Source organism: Ambystoma mexicanum, chromosome 8, assembly GCF_040938575.1.
Source record: "Ambystoma mexicanum isolate Mex_15411 chromosome 8, UKY_AmexF1_1, whole genome shotgun sequence".
NCBI classification, from domain to species: Eukaryota; Metazoa; Chordata; class Amphibia; order Caudata; family Ambystomatidae; genus Ambystoma; species Ambystoma mexicanum.
In genome coordinates, this window is record NC_090929.1 from 1,186,966,092 (window position 1) to 1,186,993,433 (window position 27,342).

Here is a 27,342-nt window from a genome sequence, read left to right on the forward strand (position 1 = left end):
GTGCCGGTTTCAGTGCTTCCTGGCTTGGGAAGTGCTCTTCAAGTAAAAGTTAACCTCAACTCCTTTGTGCAGGCCTTGCAGCTTGTGCACTATCAGGTAGGCTCCCCTTGAGTTCCTGTGTTTCCCCAAGAACCACTGACTGAATAACTAACTTTTCATCTGAAGATCTTCCTCAGAACTGGAACTGTCCATTTGACTTTGGCTGTCCTGGTTTTCCAAAGGTCCATCTTCTGTGCCTATTGGCTTTGGCAATGCTGGTTCCTCTATAGGGTTTAATTGTGAACACTTTTATTTGATAGGAAACAGACTGCCTATTTCCCTCTGGGAGGGTATATTTGTTATTACCAGTTGCTAAAGTGTGTTCTACCTAAGTCTGAAACTTTCCCTCCCAGCTCAATTTTGTATAGGTGATATATATAAGTGCTGATACTGACTTTAATTAATGTCACTCTGTGTGCTGGATATGTAAAGCATTGACAAAGTTGCTCACCTGCTGTAGTGATACACGAAATTGCAACCTTGCCAATCAGGGCTTTAGATGACAGCATTAGCCGCTGAAAGCCAATAGTGTATTCAAAGTATGTGCTAAAAATGCTGACAGTAGTCTGTTGTAGCACTTCCATTATGCAGTAGTGAGCTACAAGGAATATGATAGACAGGCAGGGAGGGCCCCCAGCTATGTAGCTAATAGGTTTTTGGAGTGTTTGGAACATCATGGCACCTATATAGCGCTTAGATAGCCAGTCTTAAGCGCTATAAACACTAAGCTATGAGTGCATGCCTTTTAGAGCTTGCAGATGGGGTTAATACATCCCTGCTTCCCTTAGAATATTCAGCCTCACTAACGTTGGCCCTGGCTCCAAGCTAATCTTCCTTTTCTCTGGGAAGGTACTGATAAGACATTCCTCAGCCAGCGCAGATGGGAACAAGGGAGGGGGTAGGAGCGAGCAGGGAGCATCTCAGAGAGAGCTGGGTTTTTTTCCATGAGCCAGTTGCACAGGGAAAGTTCTGGAACTGTGCGTCATGGTGACTGACAGCAAGAAGTTATAAAATATCCATGCACACATGGATCAGGGGGAGATCGCCTGTGGACTTGATTCGTGTACAGTCAGGTGCCCGGAATTGGCTCTCACGGTGTCCTCCAGCCTTGTTTTTCTATGAGCGGGGCTTGTCTTACAGCTAGCTTATGAGAAACCCAGGTCTCCCAGGGCTGATTAAGGGACGTAAGACTGTGTTTCTCTATGTTTCTCTATATTTCTCTATGTTTCTCTATGTTTATCTAAGTTCCATGTTTCACTATATTTTGCATTGCTCTTTGGTTTATGCTTTGTAATATTCTCTAACATTAATACCAAATGTATATGAAATTCACTGCTTAGAATAAATATGCTAATAACACTTTGAGGGTGTCATTTGTCACTTGCATGAGATCACTGCTCAGCACAATAGAACCTGTATTTTGGGCTGAATTGGGTATTTTTGCTCTCAAAGGGCTGGCCCCGAGGAAGATTTTGCCCAATATCAAGACATTTGGTGGCAGCTTTGTGGGATTGTGAAGAGCAGTGCCATGCTGACATGACAAATGGTGTGAGAGAACACAGTGTAGAGTGGGGAGCAGGCTGTCGCATTTCCTTGATGGTCTCACTGCAGCTCTGAGACTTCAAAAGGCAGCAATGTTGTGTCGGCTTGCCGTGGCCGATAGCTTGTGTGGTTAAGACTCCCTTCATGGGATTGGTGCCAGGGAGTACAAGGCAATAAACGAGCGGGAAATGGCTTTGTTTAAAGCACTCCGATGAATGGTTAAGAAAGATGTATGCTCAATTAGAAAAGAATTTTATCATGTGGTTTCCCAAGTTTAAAGTTGTAATTTGGAATGCATAGTGAGACGGAGTTCTCATCTCTATTCTGTCATGAGGGCAGGAAAAAAAATAATAATTGCAGGGATTTGACATGCAAATTGTGAATAGTGATTTAACCATTGACTCAGCCCCAGTGTGCTAGCGAGTGGGGGCTGTAATGTTCGGAGGCGAAGGTTCGTCTTTTTTGATGTATGCTTTTGAAGGGTTGGCATTCCTGAATAATGAGGAAGGGGAATGAGCCATGCTTAGGAGAATGAGTAACATCTGTGCTGAGAGCCTAAAGAGTTTTTTTTCTTTCTTTTGGCAACTGTAAAATTCCATGTGCTAATGGTGGCAAATTCTGTTTAAAGGAAACATACTAAAATGGTTATATTGCATTTTAGGCTGTGCCATGCTTTTATTGGGTGAGAGACTCACTTAAAAGGAAAGTGAGTGAATGTTATTTGGATTTTCGATTTTTGTGTACTGATTTGAAATTGCAGAACCAGCTTGCAATGGTTGGGGGGAAAAACAATTTATATTTTTCTAAATTGCCCCTGGAGTATTTTTGACTGTCCCCATGCTATGCCATGGATTTGTGCTGTTGCCTCAAAAGTGATGTATGCTTTGAAAATAGTGACCTGTTGACTGTGATACATGGGGAAAAATGTTGTTGACACATTAAACAGCCCACAAGCAATAGAGTGTGGGTTGTTCTTGCAACAAAAAAAAACGTGCAGGGAGCTGCACTAAATATGGCATTTTTATTTTTTAAATGCACTGAACTGAGTGGTTATAGTTTGGCAATGGTACAACAGAATGAAACATCTGTGTGTGATAAGATAGCACAAAGATTTAATGGGTTGTGAGTTCTCTTGAAAGATCGCACATTACAAGAAAAAAAAAGACGCTTTGACATTTTGCAAAATTACATGGAGTAGAAAAATGACAAGAAAAGTGCCGCTTTTGAAAACAAGAGTCTTGCTGTGTGTGCAGAGCTTGTGCCTTGAAGCTGTCTTGGGCGAGGTGCGTGAAGGCAAACAAAAGCAGAAACAGTACAAGAAAGAGTTAATCTGGATGAATTGTCTGAAACGAGTGAAGCCGCCACAGTATAAGAGTTATAGGCAAAAGAGATAAGCTGCGTGCTAATGGCGCTGCCAGGTGCACACGAAAGATAAACATGCCTGCATTCCTGAGGAAGGGGGAGCAAAAACAGAGAGCTGTTCAAAAAGTAAAGAATTTGCCTAGTAAACTGTGGTACGGAGCAAAGGCTTCATGCAGGATGGCAGACGGGCACATCACATCTGAACATTTACCTATGCATCTGTGAATGGGCCAAGAAAAGACAGCTGCCCATTCCAACAGATATTACTGTGCAAACCGCATTCCCATGTGATGTGATGTGAAGTGAAGTAAAGCGCTATTGCTGTGCAAGCTGCATTCCAATGCTCCATGTGATGTGAACTGAAGTAAAGCGCTGTGCACTGGAGAAGAAACCTCTAGGCGCTTTGAGAAGAGAAAATACACATCTGGCAAACTGCAAGCTACATTGCCAGGGGATGGAGTAACTGACAAAGACATTATGGCCTTCCAGATGGAAGCAAAACTGACAAAAGTGCTTAGCCGTTTTGCAAGAGACAACATGCAGAGCGGGGCTTTGAAGTAAAACATGAACACTGCACATTAGCCATGATCCAGAAGCCACACGGCTTAGTGCAAGAATGAATGATTTGTTGAAGCAACAAAAGAAACTGACTCAGACTATCGCACTCAAAGGAGTGGTTCAAAAACAGCAAACGCCCTTTGAAAAAAAATGATGACAAGTGAAAAAACCAGAGGCTTGAAAAGACACTGCTAAGAAAAGAAAGATAAATACTGAAAGACTTTACCTTTGAAAAATGGAGTGATGCCAGCAGGGCAACCTAAACCAAGATCATGGGACACTGGAAGCAAGTTGGCGCCTGGCATTGGTGATCGCTTTGGTGAAAAAGAAAAGCATTGTGCGACCTGGGTACTTACTATATGGCTTTGTAAAAGCACAGATCAGTCTGAGGTACCATTGACCAGCTATGATTGCATTGCACAAATGAGTTTGTGATTAGGCAGTTACACCCCGTATGGTTGAGTGTAAATAAGCCCCCAGAAACATGCAGAAAGGTGATAAATAATTGCAGTAGCAATGACAAAGTGTGTAGTTACCTGATGAGACTTTTTGAAGATGGGGGTGGTATTATGGGAAGGGGTGGATAACGCTGATATTGAAGTTTTGATGACATCCTAACATTTCTGTTTGTATTTTGCCTAGGCAAAGCACGACAAGACATTTCATAATATAGGAAGATAATGTGCAGTTTGTGGGTGACACTGATCAAAGAAGGGTCAGACGCATTCTCAGAGAAAGCGAGCCACTGCGAACTGAACTGGCACGGTGCAGACTTGGCTAATTATCAAGTATTTGATGCTACACATTTAAATGACATGTTTTGCCCTTTCTTGTTTAAAGGACTATGGACAATGAATTATGGACTGTAACATCAGGCACCACATACAGCTGTGTGACACAGCAATTGAATGCTAACACATTGAAAAATGGTTTTTAAATGCACTGTTGAGATGAATCTGAAAAAACCAAATGGTTTTACTCTTCCAACTGAATGGCTTTAACCAGAGATGTTTTGTTTTTTGAAAAAAAAAAAATATTCTACATTGCACGTAGGCAGGAGAATGATTTATGAACTGTTGGGGCAGCAGAATTATGCAAGCAGGAGTGTAATTAATTTTGAGATAAGATGAGTGCGCACATCAAAGTCACCTGTGCGTAGGTTAAGATTCTTAATTGAAGTAATGCTGCCAAGTGTATGAGCTATAATTTGAAATGGTAATCTTTGAAACACTGGATACTTTTACAGCCAGCTTAAGGCAGGTAAATGTAACCATGACTGACTTGATGTTTGATTTTATGACACAGAGTGTGACACGGTTTTTTGTTAAACCAACCAGTTTCATGTTTTTGTGGGGACAGCTGTCTCCAGCACACTAATGCAAAGAGTCACCTTTTGATTGTAAACATTTGGAATAATTCTTTGGAAAAGCGCTGCAAATGAGTATCCACATGGAATTGCTAGAGTACTGGCCTGGCACATTGTCAGGCATCTTTTGTCACTGAATGGATACCATTTGTTTAATTTGTCTAATGTGATGTTTTTCTGACCAAGAACTGCAGCGAGTGTTCTCGCCAAGATTTAATGAACTATAACTTGACTAAATGAATTTTTTCCATGGTGTGATGAAACAGCCACTGCCGGATAGTAGTATGGTGTTTGTGGCTAAAGTTAATATTGTATATGGTAGATATCCCACTTGAAGAAGGGTATTCTCCAAGTCACAGAAGGTAGACACTGTGAACCTGTTAGATTTTCCAGTGGTAAGACAACATGTAAATTGTAGACTGGTAATGCACACCTTCATTATTACAGTGCTACACTTGGACATAGATTTATCATGAGGCAATGTTTCCTTAGTACTACCAAGCTGCTACAAATGGAGTCCATTTCTATGGCCCATCACTAGAGTGCGTGTAGCTAGGGAGCTAAATTCATTAATTGCAGGAGCTTTATATGCTTGTGACATAGAAACTGTGCACTATAAGCTAGCCACTATGGGTTCTGATGCCAGCTCTGCTATAGAACTTCTGGCCTAGTGGGGCCCATTGATATGCCCAGCACTGCTACAAGTATTGACAGCCAATTGAAGATAACAGAATTTTAGACATGAAGACATTTTTGTCTGCCATAGGGCAGGTCAACAAGACTGCTAAATACACACAATGCATTGTATGGCAAACATTGTTAAATCAGCAGGTGTTGGCTTTTTACTGGGTGGGGGCGACCATCCTCCACACACTGGCACGCAGAGCTACAGTTACCAGCATACATATGGATTGAATTGCTTGCTTTTGATTGCATGAATAACACATGCCATGCTTTGATGTAAATTAGTAGAATTGTTTTTATTTAGACAACCTGGTGCCCATGGGTTCACCTTGTTCACGAAATTAGATGGTTTCTGGTTGGGTTCCACCTACCTGGGGGAAGTGTCTAGTCACACAGCCCATAGTCACGCTTGAATGCCCTGGGATCAGGGGGAGGGTAGGCCCTTAGGGTGAAAGGCTGCCAGGTTTTAGAATTGGTAACCATACATAAATGCAATAGTGCATTGTAGATTAGACTACACTGGATTGCCTTGACATTTTAACTGCATGCTGCTTTTTAACTGACAATCAGTTATACAAAATTGATTTAGGTATTTTTGTGTAGGCCAGGTTTTGGCTAGAGTAAATGTCCATGTTCACTTGGCGTAGGTATTTTTGTGTAGGCCAGGTTCTGGCAAGGGTATATGTCACTGTTCACTTTGTGTACATTTTTGTTTAGGTAGTGTTTTACCTTGCATGCCACGCTAACTAACCGCTAGAAGATAGTTTGCTTAAACCTCTTGCAAAGCCCCTAGGTCTTTATCACTGCACTAAATACTATGTTGATAGGTATTAGTCAGCATTTGTCGCACAAACGTTGAATAGGGGTGGAATGTAGTGATACACGAAATTGCAACCTTGCCAATCAGGGCTTTAGATGACAGCATTAGCCGCTGAAAGCCAATAGTGTATTCAAAGTATGTGCTAAAAATGCTGACAGTAGTCTGTTGTAGCACTTCCATTATGCAGTAGTGAGCTACAAGGAATATGATAGACAGGCAGGGAGGGCCCCCAGCTATGTAGCTAATAGGTTTTTGGAGTGTTTGGAACATCATGGCACCTATATAGCGCTTAGATAGCCAGTCTTAAGCGCTATAAACACTAAGCTATGAGTGCATGCCTTTTAGAGCTTGCAGATGGGGTTAATACATCCCTGCTTCCCTTAGAATATTCAGCCTCACTAACGTTGGCCCTGGCTCCAAGCTAATCTTCCTTTTCTCTGGGAAGGTACTGATAAGACATTCCTCAGCCAGCGCAGATGGGAACAAGGGAGGGGGTAGGAGCGAGCAGGGAGCATCTCAGAGAGAGCTGGGTTTTTTTCCATGAGCCAGTTGCACAGGGAAAGTTCTGGAACTGTGCGTCATGGTGACTGACAGCAAGAAGTTATAAAATATCCATGCACACATGGATCAGGGGGAGATCGCCTGTGGACTTGATTCGTGTACAGTCAGGTGCCCGGAATTGGCTCTCACGGTGTCCTCCAGCCTTGTTTTTCTATGAGCGGGGCTTGTCTTACAGCTAGCTTATGAGAAACCCAGGTCTCCCAGGGCTGATTAAGGGACGTAAGACTGTGTTTCTCTATGTTTCTCTATATTTCTCTATGTTTCTCTATGTTTATCTAAGTTCCATGTTTCACTATATTTTGCATTGCTCTTTGGTTTATGCTTTGTAATATTCTCTAACATTAATACCAAATGTATATGAAATTCACTGCTTAGAATAAATATGCTAATAACACTTTGAGGGTGTCATTTGTCACTTGCATGAGATCACTGCTCAGCACAATAGAACCTGTATTTTGGGCTGAATTGGGTATTTTTGCTCTCAAAGGGCTGGCCCCGAGGAAGATTTTGCCCAATATCAAGACACCTGCATTATTGTTTCTTATATGAATTAATTCCATTTCACATTGCATGTTATGGTTAGTTGCTGCATTTTAGATTTGCTTGTGTGCCTTGTGTATATTTAAATACATATATTTTAATATAACTTAAAGTGAGTAAATGTTTACTTGGATACCTGTGGGAACTGATTTCATTCTACTGCTCTACAGCTCACAGCCTGGCTGCTCAGCCACTGTACCGACTTGTGTAGTACAGGCCTATATTAAGAGTTGGGGCCCTAACACCAAGAGACAAGTCTTATGAAGTCCCACACCAGTTGGACTTTAGAAAAACCTACCTAACATGCAGGAGGAGAGAATGAGAGCCAATCTCAGATTGAAATACATTCACGTTAAATCACATGGAGAGTGTATCTTTGGGAGAACTTGCTTGCTGAGTATGAAATGAAATAGTGTCCAAAAGACAAGGCCACAGGGAAAACACCCATGGGGACATGTTATCAAATGTTTGACATAAATATACATTGCAGTATTGCACTCGCTTTTTCAAACATGCAAAGGTCTCCAATTGGTACAGAGAGCATGTGTCTAGATGCTGTGAGCAGAGACACCCCGCCAAGAAGTGCCGCTTGCCTTTGTGCATTCACCCATGCACATAACAAAAATATACGTTACCCAAGAGAAACATGTCTCTCGTCGCCAGCAAATCCCAAGGCAAGTGCCCCTCCCCACTGCTGGCAGAACAGGGACTAACTACCCAGCCTAAAAGCAAAGCGATCCTTCCGTAAGAATATTAGTGGGAAGGCAGACGAAATGTGCCTTTGCAAATCGCAGTACATTGTGTGGACGGGGGTAGATGTAGGTATGGCAACTAAATAAAGCTTACATACCAATCTCACGATTTTCTGGAGTGTCACTGCTCACAACATCTAGATATATGTTATGCTAATTGCATCCCTTTCTATGGATACCATTTATAAAATTCTGTTAGCTCCTGTGCCTGCAAAGTTATTTCAGGAAGCTAATGCCAGCATAGCACTAGTTGCCACATTTGACAGGACACTCGGGGGTGTGTGTCATTCTCATGGCAGAGGTGGACTGAGTGAATTGTGCAAATTATCAGCCTATTTCTCTTACTAACTTTTTTTTGTTTAATAATATTTATTAAGATTTAGTAAGTAAATCACAAAACATTAGAATAGTTGAATATGATAACAAGAACAATGTGATAAAAATTGAGGCCTAATATATGGCAAGACAAATAATATCCAGATAAAACCGAGATTAGGTAAGTGCATAAGAGCATTGGATGAACAAAATCAAGGCATGAAGAAAATAAAGTAGTCGTTCACAGATATGTGATTTGTATAGTAGTAAAAGAACAATTCCTCTTTGGACTAACTGGGGGACAGACATTAGACAGACACTATACAAAGGAATGATGGGTGGGAAGGGAGGGCACAGTTGACAAGTTTGCTCATTCGTCAATAAGAATGTATGCAGCAAGTATTACGACTACTAATTACTGTGCTACAGCCATAGAGAAAGACTTTGAGCTATGAGCAGTCATGTTATGATAATCTAAGTAGTTGATAAAAGGAGCCCATTTAATATTGTATTTGGGGGTGATCAAGGTAAGTATCCATACAGTGTTCAATTCTGTGTGTGTGGCAGATATTATTCCACCAGCCCTTAATGGAAATGTTTCGAGAATGTTTCCAATTGGCAGTAATAAGCTTGATGCCAATAGCAATAAAAAGGTCATAAAGGATGGGGAAGGGGAGAATTTCACCCTCTTTGATAGCGATACTGCCAAGAAAAACATTAGCAAAGGATAGAGGGATGTGAACTTTGAAAATCACCTTCTGATATTTCCAAATTTCCTGCCACAACCTGAAAACAAAAGGACAGTCATAAAACATATACTTGTAAGAACCACGGGTATCCCCGCACGACCAACAGTTACCATCTGATTCGATCTTAGTCTTTATCCTTTTTAGAGGGGTGATAAAGGCTCCGTGTACGAAGAAGAAAAGGTTTTGAGTGATATTGGCAGAAGTGGAGACACTTCTCATCCGAGCCATTGCCGAGTCAATGCGCTGTCATCGAAGAAAAGGCCACAATCCGACTCCCATTGGGATTGAACTAGCCACTTGATGGTAAGAGAGTCAGCAGTTGCCAGCAGTTTGTAGAATTCGGCTGCTCTGATGTCAGAGACAGTGGCGAATAGTTGTAGCGCAGAGGTATCGAGCGTTCTCTTATTAACTTAAGTATGAACATATTCACCTAAATGCTTGCAGTAGACTCTAACCATTTGTACCAAGCAGGTCCTCCAGGGACAAGATGTAAAAGCATCTGCATGTCCTTTAGAACAAGAAACTATGCCCTAAACTCGTCATATCATTGCCCAGGTTGGTGTCTTGATATAATGAGAATAGTTTTGTACTCTCCCGGGTTGTTCTGAGAAGACATCTGGGAGTTGCTCTAGGAGATCAGGCAGATCTTCTTGTTGGGAGGGTAGTCAATGTTGAGGGACCAACTGGTGTTCTAGTTCTTGGTCTGTAAGGACTGTGGCCATACTTACAGTAGTCGCCTCTACTCAGTCAACCTTCAATTTTTCCAACAAGTTGACATGAAAAATGTGTGTTTTCTGGCATCTATTGGGTTCTGCCACTAGATCATTTAAGGGAACCTTTTTCTGAAGGATTTAATAGGGACTCTACCATTTCGAGATCATTTTGTTCTCAGATGTGAGAAGGAGAACTAAGACAGATTCCTCAATGAAGGAAGATCGGGCTACCACTTGCTTGTCGTGTAGGGACTTTTGATGTTGTTTGCCCCTACCCAAATTTTGTTTTTTTACGATTTCCCTAACAGCAGCCATATGAGAATTTAGCTTCTGGCCTGTTTGGGAAATGGGAAGAATGGCCTCTTCTCTCTCTTCCCAGGTCTTTTTTAAAATATCCAGCATGTTTTGAGGTTCTCGCCCATATAACAGTTCAAAAGGGAAATATCCTAGAGACGCCTCGGGTGTTTTTCGTACCTCAGAGAGCTCAGGGATCATAACATCCCAATTCATACCATCGAACTACACTAATTTGCGGAGAATTCTCTTTAAGGTTTGGTTAAACTTTCCACAAGGCCATCTGGTGGTGGTACACAGAGGTACATAGGGTCTTGATATGTAACACCTCTTTTATGTCTTACATGATTTTTGACATAGTTGTGCCTGGGTTGGTAAGGATTTCCTTTGGAAACCAGACTTGTGACGGGAACGGAAGTAGATGTTTAACTATCTGCTGAGTCGTGTTGTTCCTGAGGGGAAATGCTTTGGGGCACTGAGTAGCATAATCCAGAATTATGTGAAATGACTTATTCCCTCGTTTGGATGTTTCTAGCGGGCCCACTACATCCATCACTATTCAGAAAATAGGGATTTCAATAATGGGAAGGGGTTGTAGTGGGGCCTGGGGAACTGGAGTGGCTGCAGTCTTTTGGAAAATCTCACAGGTAGAGACCTATGTTTTTATTTATTTATTTATGTATTGTTTGCTTATTAGGCGCTTATACAGAAAGTCCTGCTCAAGGCGCAGAGGCAGAGGGGAGGATGTTCCATAGGAGGGAGCCAGCTGAGGAAAGTGATTGACCACCTCCCCTCTGTTTAGCAAAACGCTTTACACACAAAGAGTTGGTGCCAGAGGAACATAGTAGTCTAGAGGGAGAGTATTTAGTAAGATAAAGTTGAAGATAGTGTGCTCACCGGGCCCAGATAGCCTTGTGGGTGATGTAGAGGAATTTAAATTGTATTCGGGCAGCATCCTAACTCCTAACTTGCCCTATTTCTATGAAGGAAGTTCCCTACCCAGAAATTGAAGCTAATGGTGCTCATCAAAAAGAAAACAGTCTTTTGTCCAAAATCCTATCCAACTACCCTGGTCCTTACAATTTAATAAAACTTAACTAAACTTTTTTAGTTATGTTTTCTTAAATTAAGAGGCCATTGTTCCAGCCTCTCTAGGCTGGACCAATGGCCTCTATCTTAGGCTTCGGCCTGGCCCAATCACTTGGATGGCTTGTAGTTAAATTCAAGTCTCTAAATGGGATAAAACGGTTCTGACTTTGCTTGATCAAAAGAAATTATCCTCTGAATGGTTGCATCTTAACACAGTTCTCTTTATAACAGTTCCGTGACTCTTGGACTCAATGTAATTCACATAAGGCACTTGTACACTCAGGATTCTCAGGCTCCTGTAACCTTGTCGGTTTTCCCAGCCTTGATGCAAAGTGTTCCTATCCCCTTCACTTTGACTCACATAAGGAGCTTGCCCGTTCGGGTTTTTCAGGGTCCCGTCACATTGTCGGCTCTCCCAGCCTGGATGCAAATTGTTCGTAAATATTTCAACCTGAGTCACAGAAGGCACTTGCCCGTTTGGGTTTCTCAGGTTTCTCCTTGATTCAAAGTGTTTGCACTTCTGTCGTTCTGATTTACACATGGGCTTGGCCACAGAGATTTTGTGGGTTCCCATAACATCATCGATTTCTCAAGCCTTGATTCAAAGTGGTCGTAGCCCTCCTGTTCTGATTCACAGGGGCTGCTTGCCCACTCCGGCTTCTTATGTTTCTTATGTTCTCGTAACCTCATCGGCTTTCCTAGCCTCAATTCAAAGTGTTCGTACCTTTCCCGTTCTGATTCAAAGGCGCTTGTGTTTCTCAGGTTCCTGTAACCTTGGCGGCTTTTCTAGCCTTTTCTAGTCTTGATTCAATGTGTTTTTATCTCTCACTGGTAGTCTCTCTCTAGGAGTGTTCACTTCCTTGTTGCTGCTTTTCTCTGATGCCAATGTCCTTCTGGCATAGAGCTTCGGGTCTGGGCTCTCCCCAGTGATCTGGTTTTGGCATCCATTACTGGGCTCCAAGGCCACCAGAGTTTCTCTGTGGTTGCGCCACTTGAGGAAACTGGTTCTTTCCTGTGTGAGGGGACAGAAATGTGAGACGGACAACTTTGTAAGGTTTTCTCAACAAATGCCATTCTATTCTTTTAACAAGGTTTGATAAACGCCTCAATATTGCTACACTAACAAGGATTTCCCTGCCTAAAATAACTAAAGGAAACGCTCTAATAAAGGATATCTGTCCCTCAAACTTATATATAAAACAGATTAATAAGGACATGCATGGCAGTTCAAAACAATAGTGATTGTAACCTCAGTCTCTTATAATTGGTGGAATTTCCCGTTACCTATTTTGTGCTTCACAGTTCGAGAAAAGAAAATAAGGAAATCCTTGTCTGCAACAAAGTTCAGATACAGTTCTTTGCAAGTTCAAATTGTTGAACAAAAAGTTCCAATACTACGATGTTTGAACAAAGTAAACAAAAAGGTTTTTTCTTCTTCCTTCTATAATTTAGCTTCTTCAGATAAAGAACAACTTTGCAGTTCATCAAATGCAACAATAATTGTCCTGGTCAGGATGATTTTGCACAACTGATAAAGTTCTTGGCAGCTTTACACAGCTCTTTTCTTCAGTAGCACAAGCACATAAAAAGTGCCTGTCAATACAACTTTTAGCACTTCTTCAACTTCCACCTAGTTTACTTCCATGCCAGGCGTACTACCTCCAAAGGTTTGCCATCTGGCTTTACGCCCATGCCCGAACAGCGTTTCACAACAACAAGTGCTTTTGTGGTTAAGTTCAACTGACAAGAGGTTCATAACAGCTTTGCAGTATTCAACAAATTGCAGCTTCAAAACTCTTAATAACTCTTTAGGGAAAACAACGTTCACATTTGTGCTCTTTAAAATGCTCCTCTCCTTCTGAATATCTTTACCAGGCGGGCAGCCTCTTTTTGTCACTCTTGTTTCCCCACTACAGCGGCAACCAAATGTTGATAAGCACAGGGTCTTTTTCTGTCTCTCTCTTGGCTTTTACAATGTGAGTCTACTCCAACATTGACCCCATGTAGCATGAAATATGGGCAACAGGTTTCACCACTTAAAGATCTTTCGTTTGCCTCTTTCTGTCGTTGGCAATATTGTTTAATTTATATCCGCTTTGACTTCAGGAGCTTTTGGCTTGGGTAATGGTTGTGAGTATTACCTTTGAACAATATTGCTCTATTTGGTGATTGGGTTTTCCATAGACTTACACGTCTAAAGTTGGCTTTAGTTTACAGAACTTTTCCTGCTGCTCAATGGTTTGGTATCCAAAATTGCTTTGGGGGCTGCTTTCACACACATGCGAGTGCTGCGTTCGCTGGTTTCCAATCGTCCGATTTTCAAAATGTACTTCAAGGTTATTTTCACTCATACACTAGTGCTGCTCTTGAACTGAATGCCTATCTGGGATACGCGAATGGGCAAGCATCGCTCCAGTGTCACTAACATCATGTGAACTCACCGGGTAAGCCTTGCGTCTCATGTCCCTTTGCCGCTCACAGGACTTCTTCTGCTTCTGTTGCTATTCGCGACCTGGCAAACTGCTTCTTGGAGTCCACCTTTGTCCATGCCACCTGCAACGGAAGCCCCTGTCACTGTGGCGATCCTCTGGTGCACGCCAGCCACCAGAGACCGTCTTGAGGCTCCATGTTCACGCCAGCCACCTGAGATGACCTCCTGGTAACAAAAGCTTCCCTTGCCTTCGCTATCCGATTCAAAGCCTCTCCACTTCAGGATTCAAGAGTCCCAGAGCCTCGCAGGACCCGCAGCTGTGTTCTGCCGCACAGTGGTCCCAGCGTCTTCTCTCTCTCCCAGCTTCTGTTTGGGCTGCAAGCAAGTATCACACTGCTTCTGCTTCTGGCTGCTTTTCTCTACTTTTCTCATGGCCTACACCTGAGGGGGCATTTGAGCATCTGAGTCTCCTTCAGGTGTGGGTCATTTGCATTCATGATCTGACCACTTCTATAACACTGCACTATAACATCTTCTTTGTCCCAGTCACAAGGGAATTATGGGACTTGAAGTCCCTAATGCCAAAGTCAGTTTTTCAAGTTTACATTTAAACAAAAGCCTGTTCTTTATAATAATATTAAAAGCAATATCACAAGGATTAGTTACCAAGACTGCTTGAAAAGAGAAAGGCGGTACTTTTTTGGCTGTTGTTGTTCACAGATTTCCTTTCGCTATACCTTTGGGTGTTATAGAAGTTATTAGCCTTACAAGTCTCTAGGATTTTGGATAGCTGTTTATTTCTCCCAACACCTAGAAATTGGTTCTATTCACTTCCATGTATGTATGTATATATATATATATATATATATATCTTGTGGAACTGAAGGATGATTATTACAACAAGCCATTACATGCTTTGACATTTAGGAGACATCGGGCCTCATTACACGGAAGGCGGTAATCCAGGGTGCTATTAGCACCCTGGACCATGCCGGTAAATTACCGGCACCGCCTTGGCGGAAAGGGGATTTACCGCCCCATTCCAAGGTTGGAGGGGCGGTAAATCCCCCTTCCGCCATTGCCCTTCCCCATTCCCATTTCTGCCCCATAGGGCTCTATGGGAATGGGGAAGGAGCTAATTACGGCACCGCAATTTTGCGGTGCCGTAATTAGCTCCGAGGTCCCTTAGCGGGTTGGTACTTAACGCCTGCAAGAAGCAGGCGTTAATTCCTCCAACCCGCAAAGGGACCTCGTAGTACGGCGGTAAGGGTTAACGGTCACCGTTGCCATTAACGGTGACCGTTAACCCTTACCGCCGTCCGTGTAATGAGGCCCATCATCCCTAGAGCAAGACAAATACTGTGTCTCAACCCACAGAGTCCTCTCACTCCCCTGGGCATTTTTTCCTCCCAGGTGATCCTCCTGCAGAACACCACCTCCAAGGTCAGGATCAAGAAGCATCTGTCTTTCCCTGGCCACCTGGGAGGAGACTTTAGGCAGGGGTTTAGTGAGGGATCCGTAAACCCTTAGCCCGTAAGGGCTCTCTTCTCTTCTTGGTCGGACGGGATGCCAGCCTTCGGTCATCCAGCTAGCGTTAGGCTCGACCAGGCTTGCTTCAAGTCTGGTGATGTTGTGGCGTTTGGTGCTTCACTGGCCTCCGCAAATGGTGAGTTCCTCAGCTAGTTAGAGTGGCTTTTTAGTTGCGATTGCTTTGTAGATGCAGGATGCAGGCGAACATGGTGCTTGCTTAAAGGGATAGCAAGTGAAGCTCATTGAGGATGGAGATGATAGGGTTGATTTTTTTCCTAGTTCTTGAATGACACATGCTGCAGCATGCCCCACTGCTTTTGGAGGGACCATGGCTTGTACGCTTGTACAACTCTTCTGAAAAATGGTACCTTGTGCCATGCTATTATGGCAGTCTTGAAAATAGGTATTTTTTAATGTGAGGTTACAGTAGACAGTAAAGCAGAGAGATCTTGCACTGGGTGAGAGGTGATGGGTGAATCTTTTGAGCTTCATGCCAGTCAGCCAATTCAGGACATTGACATGCTTGAAGGGATTTCCTAGTAGACTAAATTCAGTCTTTGGTTGAGCTTGAGGCAGGTGCTTTACTTTCAAGTTTGTATAAAGGACAGGCATTGATTGACTCGATGGGTGTTAGTTGTTCAGTTGATCTTTAGTCACAGCTGCGTGTTATTTTGGCAATGGCATATCTTGACAACCATGCGGGTGAACACTTTCCTCAGAAGTTCCATGTAAAGGTTGACGATGACTGGGCACAGAATGGAGCCTCACAGAACGCTACGCTACTGAATGGCCATGGGATAAGTTGGGGTCCATCTAGACAAGGTGGTCTCTGTTGGAAAGTTAGGAGGCAAACAAATGCAGGACTACTCATTTGAAGCGAATGCTCATGGCGAGAATGTTGAGAAGGGCTTTGTAGTAAACAATATCAAAAGCAGGAGAGGGATCGAGTAGGGTGAGTCAGCAGAGGCTCTTTTTGTCCTCGATTTGGAGAGCATCATCGATAACTTACATGGTGCCGGTCCTTTTACTGCATTATGGTCAGAATCCGGATTGCTAGTCATATAAGGAGGTTACGCTGAGTGAAGCTCATACTGATACTCCTCGCACATGAGTGAAAGGCACAGGAGATGGATAAGGCAGTGAAAGCCACAGGTAGCCAGGACCACTCAAGTTTCTATGCCTTTCCCCAAACCAATGTGGTGGGTCACATGGCCTCAGATTCAAAGTGAGGGCTTCAGTAAGAACAATTGTTTCCGAACATCTAAAACCAAACTTTCAGCCAACAACCCTATGGCGTAGATCTCAGTTGAAGGTGTGGTGTTTTGTGGTCATAACTGTTTTTTATCAGTTTTTATTTATAGTTCAGACTGTATGGAATTGTTATACATAAAACACATTTTGTTGTTTCTACTGAGGCTAAAAATTAGGACCCTGTACACGTTTTATCGGAAAAGAGTAAAAGTAAACTGCAAAGTTGCCCTTTGTGCGGATATTTTTGTCTGCTGCTTTGTCTCTAGCAATTATTTTACTCTGTGTTGTGCACGCAACTACATATTTTATCCAGGCTGTTCTTTTACAACATCTGACAGGTCTGGTAGGAAACAGGTAGGGGAGTGTGGGCCTCATGCACGCTTGCGATGTAACCATGGGGACCATGAGAACTAGAAGACACATGGGCGTACTCCACTGACCCTACTCTTGATGGTGGGCATGTTTGTACGGCATTCTGCACAGAAGTGTCCCTGTAGAGTGTTAGAGAAATGACAAGTATTACTAGCCCGTAAATCTGATTTTACTTGCCGTATCTGTGCTATAATTAGAGAACTTCTTATGTACCAAAGAATCGTTTTCCAAGCATAACTCTAGGGACCTTCTGAACTATCTGGTACAAGTTAAGATTGTTGTGTTAAATCGTATTGCCCTATTAGAGCGCACATCCACTGCAGGCAAAAACATAACATTAAAAGAAGAACACAGAAACATGTGGCCACCCTGTGTGATTTGTTACCACCATGTGCAGCTTTGTCCTGTGAAAATGAACACCACTGGAGCATAATAACAGATATGCAGGTTAACAAAGCAAAATGTGTTTTCAAGATCCAGCACAGTATGGCAGCTCTGCCCATTAGCATCTTTCTAAATCCATTATTTTTGACCCATTGCTGGTGTTTTCGTCTCCTCAGCCCATCTGCCAAGAGGCATACCAAAACAACTTGCATCAGGTCCACCAGTTTCTGCAGGAAGACGGTGAGAATCTGAACATAAAGGACAGCTATGGTGGGGACACACCTCTCATCTGCGCCTGCAGAAGAGGGCACATACGGGTGGTCCGATACCTCATAGAGAAGAAAGCGGATGTGAACATCAGAAATGACGTAAGACCCCATTACATACAGTATTTATCAAACACATAATCCAAAATCAGAATACACTTACTTTTCTCAATACTTTTGTCTTCAGTATGTCTTGAAATCTCTTAGATGTAATGTTTGAATATATGATTTTGATTTTAATGTCACTCCAGGACAAAATAATTTTTCCACGATGATTGTTTATGTTCATAAATAATCCTTATTTAATTCCTAATGGCTCAATGGTGGCTATTGTTTAATCCATATGTCAATAAAAAGATGCTGTTTACACCGGTTTATGTGATTTGAGCTGAACAAAACTATTACAAAAAACATTTGGTTGTCAAAATCGAAATTCCACAAAACAGTGGTATTAAATGTTGATGATAAGGGTGTTAGTGGGACCCTGTTAAAAACAATTAAGAAAATTAGTTCTAAAGGAGAAGGCAATATTATTGTTTTATTTTTTCCTTCAACTCACATAGATCTGTTTAGACATTAATGCATGTGTAAGTATGTGTGGTGGACAATGGCAAATCCATTTTGGAGAAAAGTTTCTATAAAGCATTCGAGAGATCTATCAAGTAACCAAATGCAAATATACTCTGGGTGGACAAGCCTCAAAGTCCTCGACTCATTTGAACAATTATGGGGCCGACTCAGGAGGGGATTGAAAGGAAGCCAAAAAATGGCAGACTTTGGTAGTTTGGGGTAGTTTGGGGATTTGAATCTGCTCAAACCAGTTAAAAACACAGGCCACTATTAATGTGAACTGTGTCAAAACTGTGCAAATCCCTCAGGTAAAAAAGAAAGCAAAATTGAATACATTAAAGGTAATAATGAAATAAAACCAACTAGCATAACAACAACAATAAAATAAATAGAGTGGCAACAGAAAAAACTGTCAACAGTTTAAGTTGGCTAAGCCACCATGTACTTTTTCCTACTTGAGAACTTGAATTTGAGCAGAAGTATTCCAAATTATTGCCAGTTTTGAGCTGCTGACCGTTTGAATCATTGAAAATCATTCAAACTTCATTGGGTTAGAACAGCTGTAATCAGATTTGAGGTGATATGCTGTGATGAAATATTTGACTCAGTTGATTGCATCATTTTCATGTTCTCTGTCCCAAACTGTACTTCTGTACATGTTGTTCAACATTGTTTTACTGACTCTTTTTCCCTGATGAATCCTAATTTGAGGTCTTGTAAGAGACGTGACAATGTGATGTGCCCCATGAGAGTCTTTTGGCCTCTCATTGTTAGGATACCGAAGAGGCACCCTGTCCACTAGGAGAGTCTCCACGTAGAGTTCGCTTGCTGTGCTTATCTGGTATGTAGCAGAGAGATACCTGATTTCAGAATGATGAGACTCAGCTTACTGAATCCCAAGGAGGCCATGTTGAGTGTTCTGTTGTGCTAAAATCCATTAGAAGTTCCTCAGCTAAACGTTCCCTTTGTGTGAAAGGAAACAGACAAAATCCATCTATGGTCATGGCTTCTGCCTGCCTCGGAAAAGAGTGAGGACGAGGAGGCACAAGACCAGGTCTGGGAATGATGCCTGGGATTCGTGAGTGGAATGCACATCTTCAGTTTTTGCCTAGGAGATTTGAATATGACCGCAACTAGTGAATATGTGGCTATACCCATACCGTGGCTAACCCTGTGAGGAGTCCTGAAGCATGGTAATACCATTCCAAACAGAAAAAGAATCTGAGAAGGCCCTTCTCCTGCAGTTTTCCAGGATTAGCCTAGCAGAAAAGCTCTGCCAATGTCCTGTGGACAGCAGACTTCTCAAGAAACCAGAGGGAACCAAGGGATTGGTGAGCCCTTCCCGTGCACTCCCTGCACAGCTGTATAAAAAGCATCAAGGAATCCCTGCTCCCAGAAGAATCCTTGATTCTCATCCCTGCATGGATCAGACCGTATGTATTTAATATATATACGCACAGGAGGAACAATCCTCTTTTGATCACAAAAGAACGTACAATAGATAAGAAATCAAACGGAACTGATAAAGGGGACAATACATACGTGGACATACATAGATTAAGGACAACCAACATTGGACATTTGTAAGTGCAGGTAGGCGGTACAACCAGCTGTGCTCGGGATGTGACCATGATGCGTGAAGTGCTAGAGTGCAGCAGAGGAAGGGAGGGAGAGAGGCCTATTGGAGGCGAGGGGAAAATGGAAGCCAGCAAGCAGATGAGCGGTAGATTAAGTAACTCAGGGGCAAGGAGGTAGGCTTTTAGTTTGGCCTTGACCAAATCCATATGGTCTGTTTATCGGTTGTCTGGGGAAGAGAATTTCATGCAAGTGGAGCAAGAAGAGGGAAAGAGCGGAAGCAAGAGGAAGCACAGGGAGGGCGAGGAGCCACAAGGGCAGTCAAGGAGGCAGAGAGTAGATTACAAGAAGGCTTGTAGAGCAGAGGCGTATCCAGGATTGTGGAACTAGTGGGGCCTGAAGCTAATGCAGTTGGACCCAATGTAGTGACATTAACATCTGTATAAGTCAACATAACATAAAATCTTTAAATGCGCACACAGTGCTGCTGAGTGAGCATTTACAGATTTTGGGTGGACTTGCCTGCTCAGGCCCTACCCTGTGTGCGCCTCTGTTGTAGAGTTGGATAGAGGAGAATGTCAGATGCCAAAATATAGGAGCACCTGAAACACTGTGCACCATTAATGAATAGAGTTCAAAACATGTTGTTACAAAAGCCCAAAGGCTCAAAGATGGTCCTTTTCCTACCCCCAGCTTGTAAAATAAAAATGTGAATGCAAAAGTACGCTTTTTATACTTTGCTTTTACGGTGCAGGGTTTTTGTTCTATTTGAATGTGGTGTGGGAGCAAGGAACAGGAAATACATTTCTGTGGTGCATTCCCACTCCGCATTTAAATAGTACAATGGTTTTCCGCTGGAATCGATTTTCACACTGGAGGAAAACCAATGGATTCCTATGGGATCTGCCTGACTTTACCACCTGATAAAAGCAGACCGATCCCATGGGAATCCATTGTAAATGACACCTGCAAAGCAATGCAGTATTGCTTGCAGCTCCACTGCTGGGTGGATCTGTAAGCAATACTTCTCCATTCCTGGTGTTGTTTGGAGGAGGGTAGCAGCTCACCACAGGCAAATGGGTTGTCTGCAGAATCACCATCCCTGGTTTCCACAATGATAGAAAGGGGACACCATTTGTCTTTTGTAGTTCCATCATCTACGAAAGGCTTCTGGCTCACAGGTGAGCAAGGCAGAGCTCTAAACACAGATGAGAGGTATGCTGAAGTGCAACCCAGCATGGTCTGGCACTCAGGCCTACGGGCTAGGGAGGATCACATTGTGCTCAGCCAGCTTATGTGTGCTAGGAGGACCAATTTAGCTCCGGTCCAAGGTCCTCCTTCACAACAGGTTCAGGGGGTGTCTGTGATATCTCCATTCAGGATGGCTGTCATGATGGAATGGGGCCACTATTGTTTTTCTGCAGGTCCATGATCTTCAAGGGGCTCCTTGGCTCACAGATGGGCAAGTCTAGTGCTGCTCCACACACACAGAGAATTGCTGGAGCGAGGGTATATTGTTGATAGATTAAAGGATGACTAAGGGTCACATTTCTATTGTTTATTTGTCTTCAATTACACTCCTTCTACAAACATATTCAAGAGCACTGAATATCCAGTACACACTTGACTTTGGAAATTCTGTCTAAATCATTTTTACAAGGAAAGGTAAAAGTTTTAAAAGTATTGATTTACAGAGTAGTTTGAAGGGCTCTAGCAGCAAAAGCTTAACACGCTACCAAACTATATTATGGAATACTCTTGAAATCGAATTCAGTTACCCTTAACTGAAACTAAATTACAAGAACATTATACTTAGTCATCATCATCTAGCCATTTCCAGCCGCTGCTCCTAACCAGCACTGCACGTTAACAATGCTGAGACTTATCATGAACTGCCAAGACAGCGTGATACCTACTACTAGCTTAGCCATGCCTTGCCAATATGACAAATCTAATCATAACCCTGAGTATGGCAACTAACCCACCAGAGTCACACACCATCCCTCCGCCTACACACATGACAATCTCCTATGACCCCATAGCTCCCAATGAACCAAAAGTCTTGCCAACTGATGTCTTTAAGGTTAATTTCATCGCGGGATGTTTTTTCATGTTTTGTTTTACCGCGAATTTTTTTACGAAAAAAACCATCAAATTTTAAATGTTTCTATTTTTGGGGGCGGTTCCCCCCAAAACCCTGCCATTCCATTTAAATGTTTAGGTATTGCATTACACCCACACCCCATATATGTAGAATTTTCTATACCCCCCTAAAACATGTGTTGGGTTTTTCGTTGCAAAATTTGCAGTTAAAAACCCAGCGAAAAAACATCCCGCGATTAAAGGACGCTGTACCGTCTTTTAACCCACCAGCGCACCACACTCTATCCCACGCTCAACATCCTCAGCCAACCATGTCCACTCTCTACTTGCAAACGCAGGCCCTCGCCGCAATCAGCTACAGCCCCATCACCACCACAAACCACTATTCCTTCATTAACATGGAGAAAAACACACCTTATCCTGCTAACAGGAGAGTCCATCTACCACATCCCATAGTTACCTGTCGAAACACAAAGGTCTCTACCCTGGATTCAATATCCATCAAACCAAACCAGACAGACCCCACTCACTATGTCATCAGTACCAACAACACCTGCCCATTTGTCTCCACCAAGAACTCCCCACCCCCACTTATGTCAGCAACCCTGGCTAGCATTCTAACATCCGATGATACCGACAAGCCAGAAGCCTCCATACTCAAAGGCGACTTCATCAATGCAAGGTCACTCCCAGCTCATGCTCTACATATCGCTGACCTTCTCACGACTAACAACATAGACTTCTTAGCCATCACCGAAGCATGGCTCCATGCAGCAGCAGGTCCCACACTTACCCCGGCTATGCCTGAAAATTACACTATCTTCAGAACAGATAGGCAGGGCGCCAAAGGAGGAGGAGTTGCAATCATTGCCAAAAACCATCTCCTCATAAGGGAAATCTCCAACCAATCTTTTCACTCAGGGGCATTACTATGCATTAAATTGCCCTTAACCCATTCCATTCCAGCGCTGTGACCGTCCACTTCATGTACAGACCTCCCGGCGCAGTCAATGTGGCTCAACTTCTATCAGCAAACACCAACCCATCCTCCCAAATTATTCTGATGGATGACTTAAACCTGGGCCTCAATGACCCAAATTACGACAACACCTCCACCATCACCAACACTATCAAAAATGCTAGGCTATACCCACCGTATTACTCGCCCTACCCACATTAACGGTCGAACAGTCAACTGGCTGGCAGACCATAATTGTCAGATTGAGATCCTTTCCAACACCCCATGTGCTTGGTCCAACCACCACCTCCTCTCATTCACTATACCGAAAAAACAAGACCCTAGATACACCACCTAGCCAAGCCCTAGCCACCCCTTCCAGAAACTCTTGCAACATAATGCCAGAGAAACTACTACCACTAATGCTTCACATCACTGATTACCAGAATAATACTAGCAACAACTCATCCACAATGGCGGAGCTTTGGAACCAAACGCTCGTAGCTGCCATCGATAAGGTAGCATCACTAAGCCTGCATAAAGCCAAACCTCAAGTGCACTTTAACTCCTGGTATACCCCCGACCTCCAAACGTTACGCAGTTCTAAGAGAACAGCAGAGACCAACTGGAAAAAATCACCCACCGAAATGAACAAATACATCTTCACCAGTGCCTCTAAAAACCACAAAAAGGCTAACCTACTAACTAAAGCTCCACTTACAATGATAGAAATACCAGAGCCAACTCTAGCACCAAAGAATTATTTACTATTCTACGAGAGCTTGAGTCACCAGTGCCTCCCCAAGAATCATGCCTCAAAGACACTGCCTGGTGCACAGACATACAAAAAGCTCTTCTTGGCAAAACTGCCTTGCTCCAATCAAAAATGTAATAAAAAAAGTTGAACCTCGCTCACTGCCAACCTTTGCAATTCCCCATATATTCAGCACAGAATTCGAATTCCTACTTCGACTTTGCTCCAGTTTCAACAAGTATTGAATATCATCACAAGTCTCAAACCATCGAAATGTCAAGGTGACATATACCCAGCTTCATTCATTAAAGAATGCACATCCAAACTCACCCCCTTTATCACAATACTAATCAACGCCTCCTTTGAAACAAACACTGTCCCCGCCAACCTCAGACGCCTAGGTTCTACCCCTACTAAAGAAACCTACCCGAGACCCCAACATTCCCACTAACTACTGCCTCATAACAACGTACCATTCCTCCTCAAAATACTGGATCGATCAGCCTACCTGCAAATCCCAAAACACCCAGAAACCAACAACCTCCTATGCCTCTACCAATCAGGCTTCCGACCAGGACACGATACTGAAACAGCCTTGCTGGATCTAAAAATACAAATGGACGAATTCAAAGACAACGGCAAGCTAGCACTCCTCCTCCTACGCGAGTTATCAGTGGCCTCCGACTCAGTCGACCACAACATACTCTGCAATCCTCGCTTCGGCAGCCCACTTCTCAACTGATGCCATACATTGGATACAATCCTTCCTTACCAATAGACCATGAGGTTCTTTTCACCCACATCAGCAGCGCCGCCAGCCCCAGTCTCCTGTGGAGTGCCGCAAGGATCCTGTGTCTCACCCACACTTTACAATATCTTCACAAAACCACTATTCAACCTCCTTGACGATCTGGGTGTAACCCACACTAACTATGCGGATGACACCCAAATCCTCATACCCCTAACAGGCTCTTACGACCATGACACTAAATCACTAAATGAAATTTACCAAACGATCCAGGCATGGATGACCCAATACGGCCTCTGTCTCAACAATGAAAAGACTAAGCTTCTCCTCATCGGCCCACAACAATGACTAAATAAACTTGACGATAGTTACAAATATTTTATGATAGATGGCATCACCATTAAAGTATCTAAGGAAGTAAAAACCCTGGGAATCTACCTTGAGTCTGCCCTCGTGTTAACAAAACAAGTCAACACCAGTGCTACTGCGGCTGCCTACATATCCAAACTCATCAACGCTTGCAGACCCTTCTTGTCCTCAGTCAGCTGCACTACCCTGGCCAGAGCTCTCACCTTATCCAGATTTGACTACTGCAAAGCCCTCTACATCGGGACCAACAAACGTAACATAAAAAAAAAACTACAGGTGATCCAAAATTATGCTCTAAGAGCATAACTCAGCAACCCTTAAAAATAATCCTTTTAGTGAGGCATGACGTACTGCCCACTGGTTGCCGGTCCATGACCGCATCCTTTTCAAAACCCTTTCTCTGACTCAAAAATGCATCTCGCAATCAGCCCCTAAATACCTATCCAACACATTTGTAATGAACAAATCTAACAGACATACGTGTGTTGCCTACAAACATTTACTCACCCTTCCCAGAAAGCGGGCAACAATTTCCCAGTGATAGTTGCTAAACACTGGAAAGCACTACCAGGCTCACTAAGATCTGAATCTTCTTTCTGGACCTTCCGTAAAAGTCTGAAAACCCGACCATTTACTCAAGAGCCGCATAATTAACCCAACCGACTATCAGCTCGCAGTATCTATATGCCTCACCACACCGCCCCAGCTTTATGTATATAGCCCACATGTACTGCTTGTTGACACCCTACATGCACGCTCTATCATCGGTTGCACCACAAAATGTAAAGGCACTTAGCCTACCGTTATTGCCAAGTTATACCCTAACAACTAAGCATTTCATCGGCTGCACCACAAAATGTAACTTCAACTGTTTATGTATAACATGTAGGTATCTTTCTAAGAATATCAGCGCAAAGATGCCAAAATAAATAAATAAATAAATACTTTCATACCATACATTCACCTTTATCAGAAACCAGCTACTGAGCAAGAGGAAAACATTTTATTCTACTTTGCCAACAAATATGCTTATTTTTGTAGCATGCCCAGCAATTCTTAATACTGGCGGTTGAACACTTTTCTTTTGAATATGAAATTGACTTATTGACATATTCTTGTTAGTTAATAATAACAAAACACAAACATAGATGTAATCTCCCTAAAGAGAAGTTTGTTTTTGCTATGTTTAACTCCACTTAAAAGTATATCACTTGATAGATAGCTCACCACCAGACCTTTAGAATTGGTGAAAGTTCTACTGATGTGTAATGCTGAAAACAGTCTAGCCAAAATGATGTGTCACGGATGGCCCTAAGAATACAGCAACTCACAGTCGAGGTTCACAGGTGTTTATTGTCATATGGCAATGGGCCTACTGGCCATCCCTCTCTCTGTAACCAAGGATGGGAAAGCCCACCCTAATGCAGGGTTCCCTCCACCCCAGACTGGAACTAGTGATCGGTAACCACTACCATCTAAAAGCTACATCTGTACAGGTGATGGCCTAAAGGCAAAAGCCATCTTTAGCTAGACTTCCTCTAGCAACAATCTAGGTGACACCTATCAGGAACACCTATTGGAAAGTGCCTTCTAATCACTCTAGGCACTTGTCTGAACTCCCACACCCATCTACTCCCTCCCCTGGATCTTACTTCCTCTCTCCCTTCCTCTTTCTACATTCCTACTCCACCCACAGTCTTCCCACTCACTGTCTCTGTCTCCCTCTCTCTGCCTATTATTCTCCTATCCCTCCCATGGTCCTCCTTTTATTACTCAAGTGCTTTCACCACACCTCCACTGCTTCTTCTCCTTACTCTCGACTACTACTACTCTCTCTGCCCCCCTGAACTACTCCTTCCACCTCTACACTGTCACTCCTTGCTCCTCCAAGCCGCTGCTACTCCACCATCACACTTCTACTACTCCCACCTTTACTCTACTACTATCGCTACTTCCATTCTAACACTGCTCACCCGCCTACTCCACAATAACCCTCCTTTACCTCCCTGAGTCATACTTCACTCACCACTTACTCTCCTACTACCACTTTTACTCAGACACCTTACATGCACACTCACAACACAGTACACTGTACTTTCTCTTTCTCACCAGCCATTACCTCACCTTCTCTATAAACCACCTCCATGCTCCTTTGCACCATCCTTCCTCCTTCTGGTCCTTTGGTCTGATACCCCTAAACCTGCTCTGACCTCACCTGAAAAACCCACACCTTCCTGTTATCCCTAATACCCCCCCCCCCCAACTGTCTTCATTGGCTCTCCCCTTCTAGGTGCCTGGGACAACCTTGCCCTACCTTCACCCGTCAGGAAGGTTTTACAGATATCAGATTACATATAATTGGTATACAACCCACCCCTTTCCTTTCTGTCAGATCGCCATGGGACATCAATGGTGGTCTGCCATGATCAAAGTTCCAGTGAGGGTCTAAGTCCTTGGAATCATAGTTCTTGTTAAAGAGTGTCTCTGTGCCTCTCGTATTGGTAAGCGGAAAGCGGCTGATAGCCTGTCTTACAACACCACCCCAGGCTCTGCTGCCAGTGAGAGTGCTTGATGTATGAAATGGATGGCAGCTTTCCGCGCACGGGTTAACAATTGGTCTGGTCTGTTCCTTCGTGTTGGGCAGTGG

General features: G+C 43.1%; 1 protein-coding gene across 1 annotated transcript in view; it reads left to right on the top strand.

Annotated features, from left to right (window-relative positions):
• The window catches only part of ANKRD22 (ankyrin repeat domain 22), a 472,549-nt gene that overhangs the window by 76,636 nt on the left and 368,571 nt on the right, over window positions 1–27,342 (top strand). Inside the window, exon 2 of the mRNA XM_069611281.1 lies at window positions 17,529–17,720. Coding sequence (XP_069467382.1) covers window positions 17,529–17,720 — 192 coding nt within the window. The remainder of the gene's footprint in view (window positions 1–17,528; window positions 17,721–27,342) is intronic.